This window comes from Symsagittifera roscoffensis, chromosome 8 (genome assembly GCF_963678635.1).
Source record: "Symsagittifera roscoffensis chromosome 8, txSymRosc1.1, whole genome shotgun sequence".
Lineage (NCBI taxonomy): Eukaryota > Metazoa > Xenacoelomorpha > Acoela > Convolutidae > Symsagittifera > Symsagittifera roscoffensis.
The window spans coordinates 11,713,368-11,733,954 of NC_087069.1; the positions used below are offsets into that span (position 1 = coordinate 11,713,368).

The 20,587-nt window shown below is 37.1% G+C and overlaps 2 protein-coding genes across 4 annotated transcripts in view; one reads left to right on the plus strand and one right to left on the minus strand.

Annotated features, from left to right (window-relative positions):
• Window positions 1-13,100, plus strand: part of LOC134853044 (uncharacterized) — a 39,491-nt gene extending 26,391 nt beyond the window's left edge. The window contains exons 3-4 of the mRNA XM_063868971.1: window positions 5,924-6,015; window positions 12,551-13,100. Of these exons, the coding sequence (XP_063725041.1) occupies window positions 5,924-6,015; window positions 12,551-12,753 (295 nt within the window). The 3' untranslated portion in view covers window positions 12,754-13,100. The remainder of the gene's footprint in view (window positions 1-5,923; window positions 6,016-12,550) is intronic.
• A 5,463-nt stretch (window positions 13,101-18,563) lies between these two features.
• The window catches only part of LOC134853337 (ankyrin repeat domain-containing protein 17-like), a 47,469-nt gene continuing 45,445 nt past the window's right edge, over window positions 18,564-20,587 (minus strand). For all 3 annotated transcript variants that reach the window (XM_063869312.1, XM_063869313.1, XM_063869311.1), the window contains exon 27: window positions 18,564-19,095. In XM_063869312.1, coding sequence (XP_063725382.1) covers window positions 19,042-19,095 — 54 coding nt within the window. In that variant the 3' untranslated portion in view covers window positions 18,564-19,041. The remainder of the gene's footprint in view (window positions 19,096-20,587) is intronic.

Consider the following 20,587-nt stretch of genomic DNA (forward strand, 5'->3'; position numbering starts at 1 on the left):
TACCAATGTAAAGTATTTAATATTAACCAATCATGATCCATCTAACTAACAACCCACTTATTTGTAAGTGCTGAAGTTACTTGTAATTTCAGCACCAGAGAGATTTGAATTTAACTTAGAAATTAGTTGGACTCTCCCGAGCACTTCAGCAACCGCAATAAACCAGTATACCCTAGATCTATTGAGCCTAGCAGAGACTAGTTAAACAACCTGAGACTAGATAGTATAAGAGTAAGATTAGGATCGGTATTAGACTAAGAAGTTGCACGAATCTATCCGGCCGAAAATAAGATAGCGTGACGAGCAGACGGTGTACCCTATCCGAAATTACTCTATGAGTTAACCAACTCGGTCATAACTCAGATTTCCGTTTTCCTTCTGGGTCGCTTGGTTCAGATAATTTCAGAGGCTAGGCGCAATCAATGGATCTCTTTCGGTCAGTTTCCGCAAAAGTTCAGATCGTTCGGCGGGCGACATGTGTCTCTGACACCACTCGTTGCCAGCCTCTACTAGTGTTTCCAGTGTTGCTTGATTCTGTCTTCTGTTTGGGTTTTTTCAGTTCGAACTTCAGTTTTGAAACTTTTTGTCCATCTGGTATTGCCTTCAGTCTGCTTCTGGAATCCGATTGATCGCGCATTTCTTCTCAAGTCAGCATATTTCAATAGAGATGTTCCGGAACTGAATTAAACAACTTATCTTTTGCCATAGAGAAGTAACTGTTGGGTTTCCGACCACATAAGGATTAGAATGCGATTTACATCGTACACAGTTTCCTTTTAATTGCTTGGATTCAAAGTTCAACTAAGCCACGACCTCGGTGGTATCCTACTGGGTACAAAATTGAGCTGAATATTTTTTCATTGCAAAAAATCATAAATGTAAAAGTTAAAGAGTAATTTTGATCAGTTTGAACTGATTTTAATGTGCTTTGCTATGCCCCTTTGTATAGATTCTGCAAGAAAAATGATTGTTTATTCTGCTTCCGTATATCTTGTGATTAACGCTGAAGGATCTATTGAATGCTACCAAAATGTATAATTTTCCCCTCATTGTCAAATTTGGTTCTGCGAAGTCTAGTCGTAGTTTAATATTTGGACCAGTGAGTTCTGGTAGCGGTTTCGAGGAATCAATTGGTTTCGCCGATTCAAAGTTCTTACCATAGAGTGAAGACCATCGATAGATCTGACATAAATCAACGATCTCCAGGTGTTTTTGTGGCCATGAAGTTTACGTAGCTGCGTCAACCTTTGGCTCTTGGCCAGGGTGAATCCGGTGCAAGCGATTCATTATTGCGTTCTTGAGACTTATCGTGATTGCCGCTTTGTTGTCGATAATCACTAATTACCGTGAAATTGTCCCTGAAACTCAACAGATATTTCTACAGTCGCAAGATTCCTTCGCGATATTTTCTTGGAGGGGCAAGGGGCATCTTTTGACGGCAGTTCGCCCAATAGATCGCCTTCCTGTAGGTCCGACAGACTCGTTTTGAATGACTTCTCGTCTTTTTAACAACCGGATGACATCCCACATCAATTTTATTGACTCGTGATATCATACAATGCAATCTTGCGGTTTTTTAAAATTGTTTTCAGTCTCAGTGATGCGAGTTTTTTTGCGCGAATCTTCAGAACTATCTGCAATTTTTTAGGCGACATGGTTGCTAATCTTTTTCTTTCTAATTTTCTTGAACATGATTTCCGGTAATCTTTCAAAGTTCCTCCCTCTCTTATTCGAAGTTACTGCTAAGCTGGCTAACTTTTTGGAAATGGACCGCAAATTTAACTTATCTGATGACACTTTTGATGGAACTGAAAATTTAAAATTGTTTGGAAATTGTGATATGGGATTAGAACTAATTGAAATTTGTAAACTAGGATTAGAGTTAATTGAATAGTTGCTTTTGAAAATTGTTGAGTTTGAGGTTATTATTTTGAAAAATAAGGTCCGAGACAATGACCTTTGGATAAACTCGGTTGAGCTCAATTTGCTGCTCTCTCGTTGGTTAAAAACTTTCACCATGCCGTCTCCCGGTTGACGACAATTCTTCACGTTTTGTGCATAAAAATGCAAACTCGACTCTCATTGGCTGAGATTTCCAATCACATGCTCGCCGTCTTCTCACGGTAATTTTTGAACTCGAAGGAACAAGTTTGATTGGTCAAAATAATCGTTCATAATTTTGCCACACTGGCGCTTTTCTGAAATTCGGTCGGTAAGAATTTGATAGGACGAGAAAAATCTCTTCTGAGTTTGCGACCTCTTGTGCTGAGTAAACATCGTCTCCAGGTACAATCACGTTAATATTTTCATAAATGTCGTTTCTAATAGCTTTGTTTGCTTGATAGATACTATGACAGGCTGAATCAAAATTCTTTATTGTTATGGTAACAAACTGTTCCGCAAAATTACAGGTGAGGGTGCATATTATTTGGGATCTCTCGATAGATAGTCGGCTATACCACTTTTTCCCCTGCAGTATGCAAAAATGTATAGTCGAAATGCAACGTCAACTAACTGGTTGATCTTGATTGGTATAAGCTGTTCCCCCTGTTTTCTGTAAGGGCCGATTTTTTGACCTCATGATCTGTAAAAGTGTGGAAATGATTTCCTAGTTTTTTTTTTAAATTGGCAAGACCATAACACTGCTAATCATTTTAGTGAATCGTATTGTTTTTCTGCTGAATTTTATTTACAAATCCCGATGTGAATGATATTGGGGCCCATATCGAAACATATATTTACATATATATAGTAAATAAATTAATAGTCATTGCATCTCAAAATCTTGAAAAAAATTTCACGCAATAGCTCTCCTCAGAACTAACATGCACACGCTCAGTTTTGATAAAGAAACACTCTATTGTAATTTTAGATTAATAACTTACATCACAAAAAAACCTTCTAACTCAGAAGTTTTTCTTAATTTTTTATAGACATATTTAGTTTGCAAACAAATGAAAAGAAAATCAGCGTTTTTTGCAACCTTGGCTAATTTTGATTTACTCCTAGAATATTTGTATATAAATACTTGGCTATACTTATAGATAGAAGACAAAACTGTAATTAGCTAAAGTGTAACAGAGAAAAAATTAAGCTGAAATAAAATTAAGCTGAAATAAAATGGGTGTAGAAAATGTATGTACATAGCTGAAAGAGTTAGTGAAAACCGTATGCTACTAAACCCTTGATATCGGTGCCGCGTGTATAAAAAAGGGGCCATGATTGCACGAGAGATCACTATGAGCCAAAAACTGCTCGTTCTACAAAATCCATATGAAAAATGTGAACAAATTTATTTTCAATACTTTGCTTTGTAACGCCACTCATTTAGCCAGAGTAGCACGTTCAGCAATTATAACGATAAACTCTTTGAGAAGCGGAACGGAAAATAGTGGCTCTTTTACACTTCCACTCTGTCAAAACTTCTATTTATAGATTTGTCGAACGTGCTACAATAGCTAAAAACGTGATGTTACAAAACAAAGTAATTAGAATAAAATTGTTCACAATGGTTATTTTTTTCACAATGTCAATTTTAATTGCGTCATCATAACGTTTGAAAATTTTTTCAAAAAAGACATTGGAATGTTTGGAAAGTAGAAAAGCTAATAAAATGTTTTGGTACTCTTTTCAAACTTGAGGATACTAATTGTAACAAGTTTTTTTTTTTCAGTATGGCTTCAATATGAGTTTCAAAAACGAGTTTCAAAACGAGATAAAAGTGTAAGAAAGGCTGTTCCTAATATGTATAACCAGCATTTATCAAACGCCACATAAAATTAGAAATCAAATTTCGAAAAATCTTGGAAAAAATTATCTTGAAGTGCACAGGGTTTGTGCTCAGATTTTTTAATACAATTTCTGCATGCAAACGTTTTTTGTGTGTATAATGTAGGCCTGAGAAACTTTCTTTTCTGTTTTTTAAGTGGCTTCTTTTACTTGCACATCATTTGCCTCATACACATCATTCGGCTCTCAGTAATTTTATCTGCGTGTTTGGGTACAAGACAAGAGGATTATGAAACAAAATAGTTTAGGTAGCGTTATAAGTGTTATAAGTATATACTTAGACGCGAGGCCGAACTTTGCATCAGTTGCAATACAACGCAACCCTAGCATTGCAAGCTAGCCAAAAGAATATGAGACGATATTGACAAAATCGAAAAAATAAGACAAAAACAAATTTCAGAAAAAATAGTCATAAGACCAAAACCACCAGCATCAAATAATCAATCAGTTTTTACGCAGCAGAATCTAAGCCGACATTTAGTGGGTACCCATTAGTGGGCACCCATTGAGCTGAAAACGAAAACAGCCATAACAAAATGTTTTTATTATAAAAATCTATGGAGCAATTAGGATATAAAAATTTGAATTCTTGCAACAAACTACCTGAATTTTTTAAAATAATATTGACCGTTTTTTGCTTTTCAAGGGGCTCAAGATAAAATAACGAGACCGACAATGAACAAACCGAAACCAATTAGGCCGAAAAAAAATCTTTTAATCGAAAAAAAAAAGAAAATCAAGGAGAGTTTACAACGAAGTTTACAATTCAACCACCTGCCGACCCGAAGGGTCCCCCCTTTGTACTATTTTGAGATACCCATTTTGGCTGACGGACCCTCAAAACTTTCTAAAGGCGCCTTCAATATATACTAAGCGCGCGCCAAAAAAAACTTGATTTTTCGGTCAAAATTTTCAAAAAAGTGCTTAAAAACGCTTTTTTTGGCCCGTTTTTTCAAAATTTTGCCTGCGACGCAGAAAGTGTGGCCAAAACAGGGTCTTCTTTCTAAAAGACAGATTGTTCTGACTTTCAAATAAAAGAACATATTACTTGTGCTCGCTACGGTTTTTTCTCCGGACAAAACGAGATTCTTAAAATAACCATTTTAGCGGGACGATTTGAGGCATGCTTGTTTCTATAATTAAATCCTCACTAAAGGCTAAAATGTTCACATTGTGATTTAAATAACGTACGGGAGGGGGATTTAAGAAATTCTTAAGAAAATCGAAAGTATCCCGAGTCGAGATTTTTCGCCTAATTTGAAGCAAGTTTTGAGCAGTTTGAGCGGTTTTTTTAGACAATTACGCTCAAAATCTTGCTTCAAAATGAGCGGTTTGAGCGGTTTTTGAACGGTTTATCTAAAAAAACCGCTCAAAGACCTCGCAATATTTGAACGGTTTTGAGCGGTTTATCTAGAGAAACCGCTCAGAGACCGCTCAAATCTTGTGCGGTTTTTGAGCGGTTTTTTTCTATAAACCGCTCAAAACCGTTCAAACCTTGTGCGGTTTTTGAGCGGTTTCTTTTAGATAAACCGTTCAAAAACCGCTCAAACCGCTCATTTTGAAGCAAGATATTGAGCGTTATTGTCTAAAAAAAACGCTCAAACCGCTCAAATCTTACAAACTGTCCAGTGGTTATTTTGCTCGAGCATTTGAGAAAAGTCGCTCACATTGTTTTTGGTCAAGACATCGAAAAACTTTTGCTTGATTTGAGATCGGTTAAGCACTTTTTTAAATTGTAGATAGTATTTCAACTGCATCTTAGCGTGGGTTGACCAAAAATGCTTATCCTACAATTTCCATGTATGAAAAAATGCTTGTGCTACAATTTCGAGAAACCGTTCAAAAATCACCGCAAGAAATGAGCGGTTTTTGAGCGGTTTTTAAGCAAGATTTGAGCGATTTGAGCGGTTATTCCTAAAAAACCGCTCAAACCGCCCAAACTGCTCAAAGTTTGCTGAAAAACCGCTCAAACCGCTCATATCTTGAGCGGTTTTTAAGCGAGATCTCGACCCGGGATAAGAAATCTTAAGTCGAACATTTCTCAGTGGACTTCTAAGGACAGTCGGAGCGCAATCAGGTTTGCGCCCTGGAACAAGTTTTTCTTGTTTGACTATATTTGATTATTGTTTTACAGGGATGTGTTCTTACTGCTGCTCATTCCGTGTGCATGCTGCGGAGCTCTTGCCGCAGCTATCTCTGTCGCCGTCTACTGCATCCACAAAAACAGTAACTTCAACTTAAGATAAATCTAGGAGCAATTTATAAACACAAAGTTAAAATTGAGAAAAACTATAATCCAATTTATATCAGAAAAAATATATAGAATCTACGTGGATTTTTCAAAAATATCGAGGAGCAAGTTATAAACACAAAGTTAAAATTGAGAAAAATTATAATCGAAATCATAACAGAAAAAAAATTATTATCGACGTAGATTTTTTGAAATTTCATGGATTTCATGTCGTTGTTTTTGCGTAATTTTGATAACTTCACAGGGTAGCAAGATACAATTAATAGTTAAATGGTCAAAGCATAAAAAACAGGGAGTACTTTTTTATTGTACAGACCTAATTCAAAGAGATTTTTTTCTTAAAGAACTCAAATTTTGGAACTTTAGTTTAGTTCGCTGTACATATGTATCTTATTCTTTTGTTTCTGTCAGTTTTTGTTTTGAGTTTTATAGGCTGGTCAGTTCCTTTTGTTTCTGTTTTGGTTTTTATTTGGTTCCCTCACTTTCTTGGATCCGTCGGATCATCACCACGCCAAAATTTGTGACAGTTTTACGTCGATCTGCGTGGTGGCGTTTTGTCGTTTGTGCTTACTTCTGGAGTCCTTTCGATCGTATCATTTTCCCGCGTGGATCACTTTCCGTCGCCGTTCTCGTTTCCGCTTTACTTACCACTGTCGCCGTTGGCGTGCATGCTTCGTTCGCAGTGTCGTCTGAGTCGCTGCTCGATTCAGCAGTCCGTCGCTTCTTCTGTTTTTCCGGTGACTTTGTCGTCGTCCTTGCCGCTCGCTTGGCTGGTGCCTGTTTTTCACTTTGCGCCCTTGGCTTATCCGCCCCAGTGGTCAGACCGTCGGTTACATAGTCGGCAACAAGGTCTGCTGCTGTCCGCTTAGTGCTCGATGATGGACCTGCGACTGCGTTCAACCGTTCTGGATCTTATCTAAATGCGACACTGCTTCTTCGTAATGAATAGCCGTTTTTCATTTTTACCGTATGCGGAGTTAATTTTTCATTTTTTGGTCATGTTGTTTTTATAGCTGGCTGGGTTTTTGGATCGGCAGGGTCTGTTAGCTGGTACACTGTGTACGCTTCCTTGGGTGGCTTGGCTGCTTTGTGCCGCAATTCGGGGGAGCCTTGTAGTGGTGATGTTCGATTTCTCTTTCAGCTAGATCCTGTTTGTCAAAAATCCGGGGGCCACCGTGGTTTTGTGGTGCCATTGAGAGGTCGCTCCGCTTGTCCCAGTCCTCCATCCGGAAAAGTTCGTCGTTTGATCTCCCGCTCTTCTCGACTAAAGCACACAGTTTTTGGGTTAATACTTTATTCCAATTAAAATTTTCAAACTGGGACGTTTTACTAGGTTTCTCAGCACCGATTTTGCTTCTCTCCCGAGGTGTGCTTCATATTGAGTTAACTTTGTTTATTGTGAAAGACAAATCCTAAGGCGCTCAGTGCAATAATTAGCGGTTTGAATCGCTGTTCTTCTCTTCAGGTATGTTATTACACAAATTTTTAGCGAACCGATTGTTCTTGCTACCATAGCAATTGCGCGATGTTCTCGAACTGGAGATTTTAACAATTCAATTTTCCCGTTTTCTCAAAATTTTTGTGTTTTTTGGAGAAGAACCCAGAGGCTTGGTGCATGTGAAGTTTTCTACGGTGTCCGTTAGTGGCTATATAATTTTTCAGGAATTTAGAGCAGACAGAGGTCAAAGGCCAGTGAGAAAATACATCGACGGCTATAAGGGCGTATTTTTTTCTTCCTTTTATGTAGCTAACTGGCCCCCAACGTTCCAATTGCACTACCTCGTTGGGTTCCGTTGTTACATACGTTTTTTCAAGATTAGCCCTGGCTATATCTGGTTCCAGATTTTTCCGTGCTTCTAAGCAGTCCTTGCAAAATTTGGCCGACGATGCCGAATTTCTGTGCATCATGGGCAACCAGATGTCCTTGGAGGCGGTATACATTTTGTCGCAGCCATGGTGGTAGTAGTGTAGTCGGTTAAATATCAGGGTCGCCAGCGCCTTCGGTATTACAGTTTCGCGTCCATCCACAGGCAGTTTTCTAGGACCGCGAAGTCTGTGAAAAGTAAAAAGTTGTCCATAATACTGTCTAGATTTGTGATTATTTACTTCGCTTTCCGGTTTTTGTCTCTGATTGCATCCCTAATGATCTTCAGAATTGGATCCTTCTTGATGTTCGCCCCACCGTTTTTAGAAAAAGTACGCCTGGGTGTTCCACTCTCCGCACCACCTTGCTGTCCGTTGATATCACTGAATCTATCCACTTGTCGGTGTTTATGAGTGGTTATGAGAGAGCGGAGAATTTAGAGGGAAACGAAATTGTCATGTTGAATTTCTTGAATGTTGTAGAATGTTGAGGCAGTTCTTCCTGGGGATTACTTCAATATCTGAATCGGAGCTGCTTGAGCCCAGTATTGAGACTGCATTAGAAAGGTGATTTAAGACTTAAGTGAGGTTAACGTTTCCTGACTGAATTGAGGCATTTATTATTGCTCTTTTTTATCCGGCTTATCTGGTGTTGAAGTTAAAAAAAGTTTGGGCCATATCGTTGCAGTTTGAGTTATTCAAAAAATTGACGCACAGAAAAGAAAATGAGTAACTTGCTTTTAGATCTTGAGAACGAAGTCTGTTTCTCCGTTTTCCACTCGTGCAAACATTACGCGATATGCAAAAATCATTTCTGCCATTGGCTAAAGTTTGCTCGCATGAATTCATGCCCTCAGCTGGCTCGCTTTGTTTACTTGATGTATTTGCATATTAACGGAAATTTGTGCTACCCTTGGCTGTAACGTAGTTTCATGTTTTTCTGCGCTCTATCGCTCCCTTTTGGCGCGTGTGTTCGGGAAATATCCTTATTTTTGACTTTTTATACTTTTTATGATTTCCGTTGGCGGTTTTAACACTTTATTTATCATGTTTTTCTATGCAACTGTAATTGTAGAGTCAGTTTGACTTTTAGGGGGCGCATCCGACGAGGGGTATCTTGATATACTAAACTAAAATTGATATAGGAATAATCTACCATCCAAATTTTTGAGCCGTAGAGATGTTCTATTTTAAAATCATAAAGCATAAATCTGTCGTATCATTGTATTTATCTACTGAAAAACTTTTTATTACCATTGGGCGAAGAAATTAGTAGCATAAGTAATACTTTGTGATCTGAGATGACTGTATAAAACGTCCGTAAACGTAATTTCTGTAAAGTTCTTGCGCCCATACGACGGCTAGTGATGCGTTAAGATATCTTGACGGAAATGATATAGGTTGCAAATCATCTTGGATGTTCTGTTTCAACATTGCGCCTAGGCCATAGTGACTTGCATCGCACACAATTCGCGTTCCCCGGTGTATCTCGAAAAGTTTAAGCTCAGTTTTGTTTGCCACTAATCGCTTAAAAGAATCGAATGCCGCCTCGCATTCGTTTTTCAAAATGAATTCGTTATTTTGGCTTAGAAGTTGTTTTAACGGTTCGTTAATTTCTGCAAGGTTTGGTAGGAACTTGCGTAAGCTATCCAGGGAACTCATTAGCAGTTTTAACTGTTTTCTGGTCCCCGAAGCTTTCAATTCATCTATCGCTTTTGTTTTTCGGATTATTGGTGTAATTTCGGTAAAGATTTTTTCGTGTTCCAGCCATTCGCAACTTGATTTTGCGAATTCGCCTTCCAAAGTTTTCATGACGCTTTTGCAACGTCGAATTTCTTGGAATTTTCTGTACAAAAAAAATGTGTTCATTTGGGTTCCTTTTGCCTGTGGGACCTCCTTTGTTAGGGTACCCATGATTTTTGAACCTCCGCGGGCGTCGTTGTAAGTCCATTCTGAAAGCTAAAAAAACCAGTAGACTTTCCCCCCACTAATGAGAAGTTACAGTGTTCGCTTGTTTTTGTTTCGAGATCTACTTGCCCGTACAGGTACGTTAAACCGAGAGTTGTAAAATAGACTTCCCCGTATTTTCTTTTACCAATTATTCGGCTTATTCCGTCCAATAATTCTTCTATATTGGGAATTTGATACTTGTTCTTGTGAACCTGCTTATTTAATTCTCTTGATTCAAAAGCAAGTTTTAAACTCCCATCCTTTTTCACAGTGATTACGATTGGGGACACGGAATGTTTATCCGAACGTTCTTCGAGTTTTACGATACGTCCCGCCTGAATTAGACGCGTTATTTCCCTCTCTACTTTATCCTGTAGACTAATGGGCACTCTCCGTTTTTTTTCAGTTGCACTGTTCTTAGTATGTCGAAGAAATCTGCCCGTACTTTGGCTTTTCGTATATGTCCTATTCTAGAAAACAACTTTGGAAACAACTTACAGAAGTCTGGTTGCCACTCATCCAACTCAAGCTCCTCCCGGCATTTGTGTTGTCCTCCGTCACTGTCATCACTCGATCCCTCTGGACCAGCTCCAGTTCCAGTAAACGCATCAAATTGCCCCCTAAGATTGATGAGTGGTTTCCTGCAATAATTGAGATCTTCTGATGAGTGACCCAACCATTGAGCTCAATCGTTGCTTGAGCTTTTCCAAGCATATGGATTCGATTGTTGTTTCAACCCAAGAATTCATTCCTTTCTGGAATTAAATGGATATTGGCTCTTCCCATGGCTCGTATTACTTCTGGCAAGCTAAAGATAGTAATCGGAGAGCCACTGTCAACCCACAACCACTTGTTTTTGCCACACATTTTGGCCAGGACTCTAGCGTTTTGAATTTTGATTTCGTTTACTCTCTGCTTACGTTTTATCGCCATTATCAAATATTTGCTGCACGCAGTGGACGAACCGTATTCTCCATCAATCTCATGAATCACCCATCCAACCGGTTGTTCTTGGTTATTGCTTTCCATACTTAGCTTGCTCCGGTGGTGTTCTTGCTCTTCCTGCACCATTCCAACTTGTCCTCTTCCTCTTCAATGGTTAGTTCCCGACATGTCCCACAGCATATCCTTCCGAAATCTCCTACTTTTCTGCATGCATTTCAAGTAGCATTTTTTGTTGGGCAAAAACTTAAATGTTCAAACGTAAAATTAGGAACATCGCAATTGTAGCATTTTTTTCGGGTTTGACCCCCTTGGTCCGTTTCGGCGTCCGCTTCGCCCTCGGTTTCGGAAATAACCTGTTCCCCGTCGAATATTTCCTCAATGGCTCCAACTTGATGTTGATATATGGCGCTGATGCCGCTGGCTTTCCCGTGTACGACTTGTACTCTCTATTCCCTCGTTCATAGGCAATCCTATTCACTTCTTCCGGCGTTTTTGCTGAACCCGATAACTCCTGCTGGCAATCCTATTCTTTCATGTTCATAATAATTATATCTCATACACTTTCCGCCGCATTTGTGAAATTGCACCGTCCCACCAGGGCGCTGAGTTCCAAGTGGAACCTTTTGAACGTTTCGTGCTCTCGTTGTTTGCGTCCATAAAACAAAACCCCCTTCGTGCGTCACGTTACGTTCACTTTTAAAAACGCTTTTAAAAACCCATGTAGTCCAACACTCGACGATTTTATGTCCACTCCAGATTGCCTGGCTTGAAAAATCCGCTGCGCTTTGTCTCCAATACAAAGATAAAGATTCGAACTAAGTTTCTTCTATTCACGTCCACCGGCAATGCGGGGACTTGGGGAGCTGTTAGCGTGGCAGCGAAGTAGAAGTCGTCAGGATCAATTTCGTAATTCGCTATCATCACCCCATGGATTTTCACAATCCATTCCACCCAGTAAGTCGTGGGTACAGTGTTATAGAATCCCAAAAGGAAACAATGTTCAATGGGCTCTCCCCCCGCTTTTTATCTGCTGACTGCGCTATGTTGAAGTAGGAAAAAGAGTAAAATGTTGAGAAAGTAAATTATGGTAAAGATCAACTGTATTATATCAAATTGAAAGCAAACTGCACATGTTATTTCAGGCGTCTCCAGACGTAGAAAGAACAGTGATTAGAAGAGAGACTGGTGGCCAGACATTCAAAAACTTTATATAAAATTAAACCGTATAAATTGTACCCCAATGTCAAGTTGTTCATTGTTACTAGTTTTGTCCGCCTAATTTAAATCAGCGCTGTAGTATGACTGCGACGGCCGTTTTGCCAATCTTGTCTCAGTGCTCACTGGAGATATTCACAGAAAAATTTGTTTTGCTAGGCAGCTTTTTGCAATCCGGGAACATTTCTAGAGTTTTCTATGGCGGAATTTACTATGGCGGAAATTTTCAAATATGAAGATGGAGTTTTGGAAAACTAAAGCTAAAAAATCAGGATAGAAATTATGAGATTCAACCAGTTTGCTATCAATTTTCCAAGTGAAATTCAGAGTATAAGGGAATATAGTACATAGATACCGAAAAAATTGACGTTTAAAAAATAAATCTTTTTTTGGCCCTGTGTTGCTTCTAAACGATCTCTCAAAAACCCACATTTTTCTAGTACTTTTCGGGAAAATGGGTTTTCACTTTATTTTTAGAACCTTAAGTATGTCATGTGGCATCCCGAAAAAAATATCTAAATTACAAGTTGATTTCAGAAAAGAAGAAACGAGAACTAAGTCACTGGCAGCGAGGAGCGGGCGGAACCATGGCTGGACTGATCCCCTTAAACTACACCTACCCTCCAGAACCGACTGCAGGAGAGCACCTGCATCCAGATCCACCGAAATACCAGGCTAAGCAGACTCAAACGTCTGATGAAGAGAAGACAGTGGCTGGCAAATATCAACGCATGGAATAATCTGGATGTGTGAACAAACAGCTGAACAGATTCAAATTAATTTGAACAAAATGGCAAATGATAACCATACTTAATAGCACATAAGGTTTTCTTGGGTTGTAAAAAACTCCAATATAATAGTATAAAAGAAAGAGTAAGAAAAAACAAAAAAATTATTGTGAAAACTTGAGATAGATTAAATTATTTTGTTATCAGTTGCCAACAGAAAAGCAGATAAACAGATTTATGAAAAAACTGTGCAAACTCCAGCTGTTGCAAAAAATTGTAAATATATTGTAAACAGATGTAAACATTACAACATTAGAAGAGGAAACAAAACGAAGATTTTGAATAACTTTTTTATGATTTTCTTGTTTCTTTGCATATCAATGATTTTCTTTTTAAGCTAGAACTCATCGACGCGCTCATCGATATCTAGGGATCAGTTGTTCAATTTATGTATTCAACTTATGAGTCGACTGTTGTATTCTCTCCATTTTGTGAGTCGAAAAAAGTCCGCAATTGATTGCGTTTGTTTTTTCAGATCTATGAGAACCTTGATCAAATGATCTATAGCTGGGTGACAAAGGTTGGTTCATCGATGTCCACTGCCAAGTTGATTAGTCAAACTATGTCTGTTATTGACTTTGTGCATCAAACAAATTCTGGTACGGTCTTCAATAGTTTGATCGATTTCTCCCTTTTCCCTCACCCTTACGTCGCAGTGCTTGCACAAAGACGAAGCTGCAGTTCGCAAACACAAAGAAGACACCGTAGAAAAAAGCTCTGAAAAAAAGCAATTTAAAAAAACAACGACAGCAAGAGAAATCAAACTTCAAATCGAAACATCAAATCGAAACATCGGACTAGACACTATTAGTCTAAGCTCCTCGCATCTGATCTGATCGATGGTAGCTTTAAAACAAGCTGACAATAGCCACCAATAAAACACGTAGAGAAATTGTTAATTTTTCAATGTTTTGAAGCAAAATAGTATCAAAACGAGAACTTTTATTTGCAAGGAGGTTTAGAAAAAAAAGGTGCATCAGAAAAAACACAACTATGCATGCTAACGCGCTTGTGTTTTGATCAACACTTTTTTACTCTTGAATTTAATGAACTGTTTTTTAAATGATTTTTTTTGCATCATTAAAAATTTAATACTTTTTTTCTTGAGGTACATCAATATTTTTCAACCAAATGTGAGCAAAAAATTCTAACCACTTGGGATACAAAAAAGAATGGCTGGGATACGAAACAAAATGGCTATGATTGAACCCAAATGAAAAGAAAAAACCGAAAATTGAAAGAAAAAAATCTTCAAAAACTCGCAACGACCCTTCAACACCGAATAGTTTTGTTTGTTGCCAACATATTGTGAGTAAAATGTTGACTATCGCTGGTAGAAACATACTCAACAGACTGTTGTATACAGAGGCGAAGCTGATCTTCACACCACTTGTGATACACAAATGATCGAGTATGACTGAAATTAAATCAAACGAAAAAATCAAAAATAATTAAACAAAAATCTTCAAATAAAGCAAAAAATCTCAAAAATAGTATAACAAAAATTGCAAAAAAGCCCAAATAAATCCCAAACGAAACTACCCGCATCATCAAAAACTTTACAAGGAGCTTTTGGAATACTTTCAAATTTTTCAAAAAAGTCATTTTTGCCAGAACTAAGCCGGCAAAAATAAGTTGAGAGTCAGTAATCTCAAGTAACTGAAAACAATCAGTTTGCGAAAATAAGGTCACAAAAGTCAACAGACGGCGATTGTACGAAAAAAAAACGAAATTCTTGTTTCCAAAAAAAACAGGTGCCGGCGGGATTCGATCCAATTTCCCTCTCAAGCAGTTTTGTTACTTCTACACCAGATGCGCCAGACGCTTAATAATTAAACTAAAATAATGCAAGAAAAAACAATCATAATAATTTATTTTAACGTGCACTATTACCCTTGCGTGCGATAAGCAAGGGTACTGCAACCGGGTACTAGATTTCTCTTCCCGAAAACAACTTTGTCCACAGGACTCATCTGGACTCATCTCTAGCTTGTTTCATAAGGTATTCAATTTTCGTAGCGTTCCTGGCCAACTTAGCCTGGAGGTAACGAACGTGCCTGGGTCGATAAAGGTCCTGGGTTTGAGTTTGACCAGGACCTTTTTTTTCAAACGGAAATGTTCAGTTTAAAAAAAATTGACGGCCAGTTATTTTTCTGCCTATCTTTTGTCGGCTTAGCTGTCCCATCTTGGAATAATTTTTTTTCTACGCCCATTTTTTAATGATCTCCTTAGTGTTTGATTTACGCATAGATTTTGTAATTTTACTCACCCGGACTTCATATTTCCTTCTTTATTTTTTTTTGCACAAAAAAATCCTCGGCGCAATTTAATTCGGCATTTATTTGTTGGTTCAATGATCTAGTTTTTTTGTCGTTTCAAGGAGAAACCATTTTGAGACTTTCCTTTGCCCTTTTCACGTTGGTTGTATTTTTACCAATCTGTTTGCTTAAATTTCAATTTTTTTTAAATTTGGAATATTTTAAAAAATTTTTGGACAAACTTTATTTTTTCTCAAAAACTTCTTATTTTCAAAAAAAATTATCATTTGAAAGACCGCTTGTTCCTTTGTGTGCCTGCATGCTCTCCTAGAGTTTTTTATCATTGACCCCTCTGTCTACAGCCTTCGAAAAAGTGTGGGGGAAAATTTGACCTGAATTTTTTTTTCGTTTTTCGGAAACTATCTCTCAAATATGAGTTTTTGGTTTTAATGGATAGAACTGTTTAGAAAAATTCCCTTGCATAACTGGCTAAGATCAATTTGTTTTACACATAAAGTTATGGCCCTCGGAAAAGTCAAGTTTTTGATTTTTGACGGTTATGTGGATCTTGTGAATTTTCTTGAAAACTAACTTCTCAAACTGATATTGTGAGTTCAATGAGATAACAGGCAATGGGAAGCTCCTCTGCATTAGCGGACACTAACATAAAGTTTTATAAAAGAAATTATTGCACTCTGAAAAGTCTAACTTTTGATTTTTTTACCGTAGTTTAAATTTTTTGAATATTCTCAAAAACAACCCTGCAATACCTGAGATTTTAGGATTCATTCTCAAAACGCGTTTCGTGAACTTCCTTTATTTATGCGACTACGCACAAATTTTTTGACTCCAAAAGTTTTGCCGCTCGGAAAAATAAAAGTTTTGATTTTGACCGTTCTTTAGTAAAATTTTTGACTTTTCTCGAAAATTACCCTGCCAAACCTGAAGTTTTGGGTTAAACGAATTTTAAGATTGCGTGAATCCCTTCTGAATAACGTTTCTGTATAATTTTTTCACAAAAAAAACCATGATTATCGGTATTGTCAAATTTTTGATGCGTTAACCGTTTTCTACTTTCTTGCTGACTATCCTGCTAAATCTGGTATTATAAGATTAATCAATTGAACAGGTTGCCGAAAACCTACCTTTCAAATAAGCAAGGCCCAGTTTATTTTTTAAAAATATTATTGCCTGCAAAAAAATCTAAGTTTTGAAATGGACGATTTTTTTTTGGAAACTTAATAATTTTACGCGAAAACTACCGGGCAAATTTTCAGGTTGTGTTCAATCGAGAAACCCGGCTTTGGAAATCTTCTCTTCTTGAGCGGCCAGAACCTGCTGTTTGCAGAAAAAATTCATGGCTTTGGAAAAGTCTTTTGAACGTTTGTTAGATCTTTCGACCGTTTTTCAGAAATTTTTTGATTTTTCTCAAAATTTACACAATCAATTCATGGTTTAAAAAGCTTTTGAAAGAACGAGATGCAATAAATTTTCCTGCAGAAGCAGCAATTCCCTAAACTTTTGTTACAAAAAAGTTATCTCCTTGTGAAAATTGATTGTTTCTAACTTTCTTACTCTTCAAACTTATTATAGTAGAGAAACAACTAATGATTTTATCAAAGCCCAATTTTTGAAATCCTACTTTTCGTGCCGCAATAAACACGTACCCCCAACTTCAGTTGGGTCTTTAATTGTTTTTTTTTAATCAAAACTTTAAAAAAATTTGGCGCACCTAGTTTTTTTTCAACATCTTAACTTTTTTTCGACTTATGTTTTTTTAATGTGTGTTGTATCAAAAGTGGTGCAAAACTCCGCTTCACCTCTGCAAAAAAAAATAATTTTTAAAGAGAAAAATTACCACTATAGAGCTCTTTGAGTTTCAAGAACTTTTACGATTGACATTTTTGTAGATAGAAAAGTACAGTTTCAGTTATGAGGAGAACAAATTCTAGATAGAAAAAATCAGGAACTAAACCTCCGACCAGATTACACGTCTCGTCTGCTTGCATCTGCTCAAAGTAGGTAGCTTGAAAACAGGCAACACTTGCCACCATGCTAAAGCGCTTATGTTTTGATTAACTCTGTGTAACTCTTCAACTTTATGAACTGTTTTTGAATATTTTTTTTTTGGCTAAACATTATTTCATTAACAGCAAGATCATGGTAAAACTTTCAGTTCGGAAAAATCAAAAGCCAAGAAGACATCCCACACTTAAAGAAATCCTTGCTAGTAGCAATTTCAAGGTAAGAACCATAGCCAAAAGCCAGCTGGAAAAGAACCAATAAACAAAAGCTAACAGAAAAAATTATTTAAAAAAAACACTTATCGAATTTTAAAATAAAACTATGTCCTTCAAGTTATTTGAATTTTTAGAACCAATTGAGAATACTGCATAAAGACACATTTTTTTTATTCACTGGGAAATCTGATAATTAAATTTCTTTTTTACAACTGGATGTCGATCAAGTTTGTTCGTGACCGTAACACTTTTGCTGATCGATTTCCCCATTCTAACAAAGGAAATAATGAACTTTAAGGGAAAAAGTCAAACTGCGAAAAAAAACACATTTGTGCCGGAGTAAACTTTTAAGACTGTTCCTTCAAAGAAAAACACAGCTCCTAAATAAGAGTCTGAACATAGTTCATCGACTCTTATAAAAAACTTGAACTGAATGATATCAATCTAGTCATGATATAAAGAAAAAGTAATACGTAGATAGCGGATAGTTGGTTGTCATCTGCTGAGAACTTTTTTTCTCCGAAGTGAGTAGAAAATGAATAAGTGAAATTTCTACATGCTAAGTTGATAAGGTTATCGAGGATAGTAAGATTGCTACAGGACGAGACGTCATAAGTCAAGAATTGTTCACACCGTTTACAGGCCCTCTAATGCTTGGCAGTTAGTTTAACTTACTTCAGTAAAAATTATAATTCGAACTTTTTATACCCATTTAACTCGGAGTCACAAATTACTATGTCAATCTCCATGCAATTAGCTGTTGTGTTGTGAAACGCTAAATTGTATTTAAAGCTGCTTATTTATCCAGCTTACTTAATTTAAGCAATTGACTTCCGCGATTCAACTTCAAAAACGCTATTTACAGGAAAATGACTCGCTACGGATTACACGAAACACTTGCTTCCCCCGAAACTAAGAAGCCTGCTTTTAAGGAAAAAAATCTGGTTTGTCAGCTCCAATTAAATTAAAACCTTACGCCCGATATGTTCGCTATCAATAACGTTTACGGCCTGTTGAACCTTATGCTCGTATGGTACCTAGTAAATCTCCGACTTCAAATTTATCGAACGGTTTGGCATGTTCAAAATTTAGACATTTATGGAATTCTTCTTGGCACGCGGGAGGGTGGGAATAGTGCTAAAAAGATCCCAGACCAAAATTTAATTTCGGATATTTTTATTTTTTGGGATCTAACTTTGGTTTGTAAAATTTAGGCTAAAAACTCAGTTCAGAACGAAAAAATTTTATTACAATAATTGGATTATTAACGTAATTGTTCCATCATAGCATATAAGAATCATCGGTACCAGCAGACTATTTCAGTTGTTCAGATCAGAAACCAGGTTAAATGCAAGTTGCTTATCAATCTATAGTTTATCAAATGCACTACCAATACACTCCTCAAACTATCTCTTTACTCTTTTCTTCTGCTCTCTTGCTTTCTTTTCACCAGTAGTACACAATTTGGGTTTGAGTTTGGGTGGGTTCAGTTTCGAAGCGTGCTGCTTTCTTCTACGTTTGAAAGACGCTTTCTTCTATATTGTCACGTTTGCATAATTTTGTAACCAGTCATGTTTTTATTCGTTTAGAAGGGAAATGGTTGTATCGTGTCTCCTGATTTTATTCAAGAGTGGGGGTAGTAATATATCGTTATAGGTGTTCTCGCGTGTAATAGGAAACATATCAGCAGAGTGTCGAGGGTGGTAGGTAGTAAATTCGTGGGTCGATTTCTCTTCGGCTGATTACATTTGGTTATAGTCGCCGTTGCCTACACCTGATTGGCCCCACGAGAACATCTGAAACAGAAGACAACAATTAGTTAAATTCTGAAACAACGTCTCCACCTCTTTACTTACCAGATGCATCTTTTGTTGATCAGTCATAGCCGTTTCTAATGATGATAATAGTAATAAATTCGTTTACGAATCGAGCACATTACAGAATGTTTTTTATTATAAAAGTACAATTTTAGTAGCAACGTTTCGAATGTTCACAGTAAATAAGTCTAAAAGCTTGTTCTAAACACCAAGACGAAGCGGAACCTTCATCCACCAGCGATACAAAAAAAACAAAGACGATACAAATCCCAAAAGCTTCACTTCAAAAATATTCAACAAAAACGGTGAAAAACAATCAAATTTTTCCAACTTTTAAGTATTGGAAAGGCATTTTAATCGCACTCCACATAATACGAACTACATGCACTAAGCAACTTCTCCATCAACTTACTGCGCCACTAATGCTGCGCAACATTGAACGCGTTTAATTTAAGCAGATATAACTCACGCCTAATAGAAACTAAACGAGCCTCGAGCCCCTGACCTTAGGGTGCAAAAGCAACGACGTTACCTCTAGGCCAAGTGGGATCGAGTCTGGTAGTTATTAAGCTTCAAGACTAAAGCAAGAAAGAAAAGCAAATAAGATTTGTAAAAGTTTCTTAATGAAAAACAAGTCTAGTTCCCGATTACAAGACACTTGCACTAGTTCCCGGTTGCAAGACGCTTGTTCTCGCAAGTGTATTTATAATCCATTTTTGGAACCAAATTTCAGTCGCATTTTTTGGAAATTTTCCGCAAATGTAACAACAATCCATTTTTGGAACCAGAATTCACTCGCGTTTTTTGCTCCATTAGAGCTTTCCTGAAAAAAAAAACACGAACAAAATACATAAACATAGCCAACAGACAGCTGGAAAAGAGTCGGTAAAGGCAACTAAACAGAAAAAAAACTGACTAATTGAATTTCTAGAACAAACTATGATTAGCAGTTTTTTGGATAAATATGACATAATTTAAGAAAACTGGATCAAAAGAAACAAATTTTTTGTATTTCGCTGGAAAGTCTGCAAATTAAATATCACTTTCGAACTTAAAAGTCGATCATTTTTTTCGTGACAAAAACACTTTTGCTGTCCGATAAAGGAAACTCCTTCCTTTTAACAAAGGAAAAGAACTGAAATTAAAAAGAAAAAACTACTCGCCCAATTCACTACTCGCTCACATTTAACAGAAAAGCCGGTTGCTATGCAAGTAGCACTGAATGTTCAGACACAGAGGCAAGCTGCAACTTCGCAGCCACGACCGAGACAGCCGCAAAAATTCAAGCGCTTTAAAATGCACAAAAACTTAAATTTTGCATGGAATAAATTATCACACCAAATTGCGTGTAAAATAAGCATTTCAAAAATCTCAAGAAGTAAATTTCTGACGTGGCAAATTTTAACACAGAGGCGAAGCTGAGATTCGCATTACTTGAAATACAGCAAAAAAAAAGCATTGCAAGCTACCA